The 1,728-nt window shown below is 47.7% G+C and overlaps 1 protein-coding gene across 1 annotated transcript in view; it reads left to right on the top strand.

The window, feature by feature from the left end:
• The first annotated feature begins 1,096 nt into the window (after nucleotides 1-1,096).
• SFRP2 (secreted frizzled related protein 2) overlaps nucleotides 1,097-1,728 on the top strand; it is a 4,810-nt gene continuing 4,178 nt past the window's right edge. Inside the window, exon 1 of the mRNA XM_017736746.1 lies at nucleotides 1,097-1,161. Within this exon, the coding sequence (XP_017592235.1) occupies nucleotides 1,097-1,161 (65 nt within the window). The remainder of the gene's footprint in view (nucleotides 1,162-1,728) is intronic.

Below are 1,728 nucleotides of genomic sequence, written 5' to 3'. Positions count from 1 at the left end.
GAGCTGGCAGCGAGGAGCACTGAAGGCAGCCTCGCCCTCTGGCGCTTTCACCTGCAAGGGATCAGAGCGAGAACACTAATAGATTGCTCTCGGGTCTGCAGGCGTGGGCCGGTTTTTTTTTCACTTGATCGCGGCTCATTTCAAACTTAGAGTAAATGAGTTCAGCGGAGGCCATTAAAAATGGAAATAATAAGGTCTGAATAAAACCTTATTTCAAATCAAAGCTTAATCCAGGAAAATGTGTGGGTTTTCTGCTTATTTCCTGTGGCCTGGAAACAAACAAGCAAACAGTTCTGGTGAAAAGAATGAGCAGGTTTCTGTCGGAAATGTCTCATCCTGCACGACGAAGAATGGTTATTATCTCTAGTCTAAACAGTCTGCTCAGATTTGGGTCTTTGCTCCCACATAGCCTAGCTGGCTGCATCCGTGTCAAGTAGTGTACAGGGAATTTGTGGAGCAGGCAAATTTTCTTCTAATTGTGCTGAAATCCACCTGAAGAGATACCAATGACTCAAAAAAAATGAGAAGCAGTGGAAAAAAAGAGAGAGAAAAACAAACCACAAACTTGTCCATTTTACAAAGACCCAGTGAATAGCCCAACCATTCAGGGTAAGAGCAAACCTGTTGGTAGATTTCCTTCCACCACAGAGGATTTTGGGGACAGAGGCTGGTAGAACCAGCACTAGGAGCTGGAAGGGACATTCCTGGCAAGTGGCAAAGGCTATGACCTCTGGCAATCCTCAGGACTTGGCAAAACAGGCTTAAAATGGGCATCCTAAGCCATCAGTGGGGCTCAGTGCTATGGAAGGCAATTGCGGCCAGAAGTTTACATGTGCTCTGTTTAAAGGTAATTAATGGTAAGAATATGTGGTGCTGTAAGAAATAAACTACTTTTAAGCCTTACCACAAGTGACACTAGACATTCAGGATATTCATTTTCCAGGTATCAGCTTCAGGAGAGAAGCTGGCCTACAGGGAGATTACATTCATCAGCTTGCCCCACTGGAATGGATCTTGGAATCTCCTTTGAAAGAGCTGGCACTGGCTTCACCATGTGACAACAGCCTGCCTGGGGCAGCACTGCAGCCATTCCAGCATGGCAGACCTGTGCCTTCCTGGTGGGAATGCTGCAGGTCCCATCTCTTCCCTATGCCACAAGCAGTGAGTCACATCTCTGGGAAGCCCAGTCTGGAAAACTGATGTACAGGGATCCTGCAATTTGCAGAAGTCATCATGGCTGAGGCTAGCTTCCCATAAAACATCTCTATAAGGAGAAATATTCAGTAGCTGATTAATGAATGTGGTTTACCACAAAATGATACTACACAGGCCTACTCTTTTCAGTAATAATCCCATAAATAATATTACTAAAAATCCAAGAATTATCCAAAGCACACTGAAGCTGGGTTGTGATCCCAGTGCCTTGCCTGTTGTCTTCCCCTTGGTGGTAAATCAACACAAACACAATTCTTTAAGGGAGTTTCTAGGTGAAGACAGGAGTGAAGGGAAAGGGATGTGCCTATGCTGCACAGAGCCAGGCCCGCGCTTTCAGCCTCAGAAAAACGTGCTAGTATTTCGAAAGCACTTGGATTCCCTCTACTCGGGGAAAACCCCCACTGGCAGTCGGGGGCCATCCAGGGGGTGTAGGGCCGGGGTCGGCTGCAAGCCCCCACTCCCAGCCGGGGAGAGCCGGGGCAGGAGGGGCTGGGGGGCAGCAGGAAGGCCCCG

Source organism: Corvus brachyrhynchos, unplaced genomic scaffold (genome assembly GCF_000691975.1).
Source record: "Corvus brachyrhynchos isolate BGI_N302 unplaced genomic scaffold, ASM69197v1 scaffold175, whole genome shotgun sequence".
Classification (NCBI taxonomy): domain Eukaryota; kingdom Metazoa; phylum Chordata; class Aves; order Passeriformes; family Corvidae; genus Corvus; species Corvus brachyrhynchos.
Note: the sequence above shows the minus strand (reverse complement) of the source record. Positions and strands in the feature narration are given on the sequence as shown.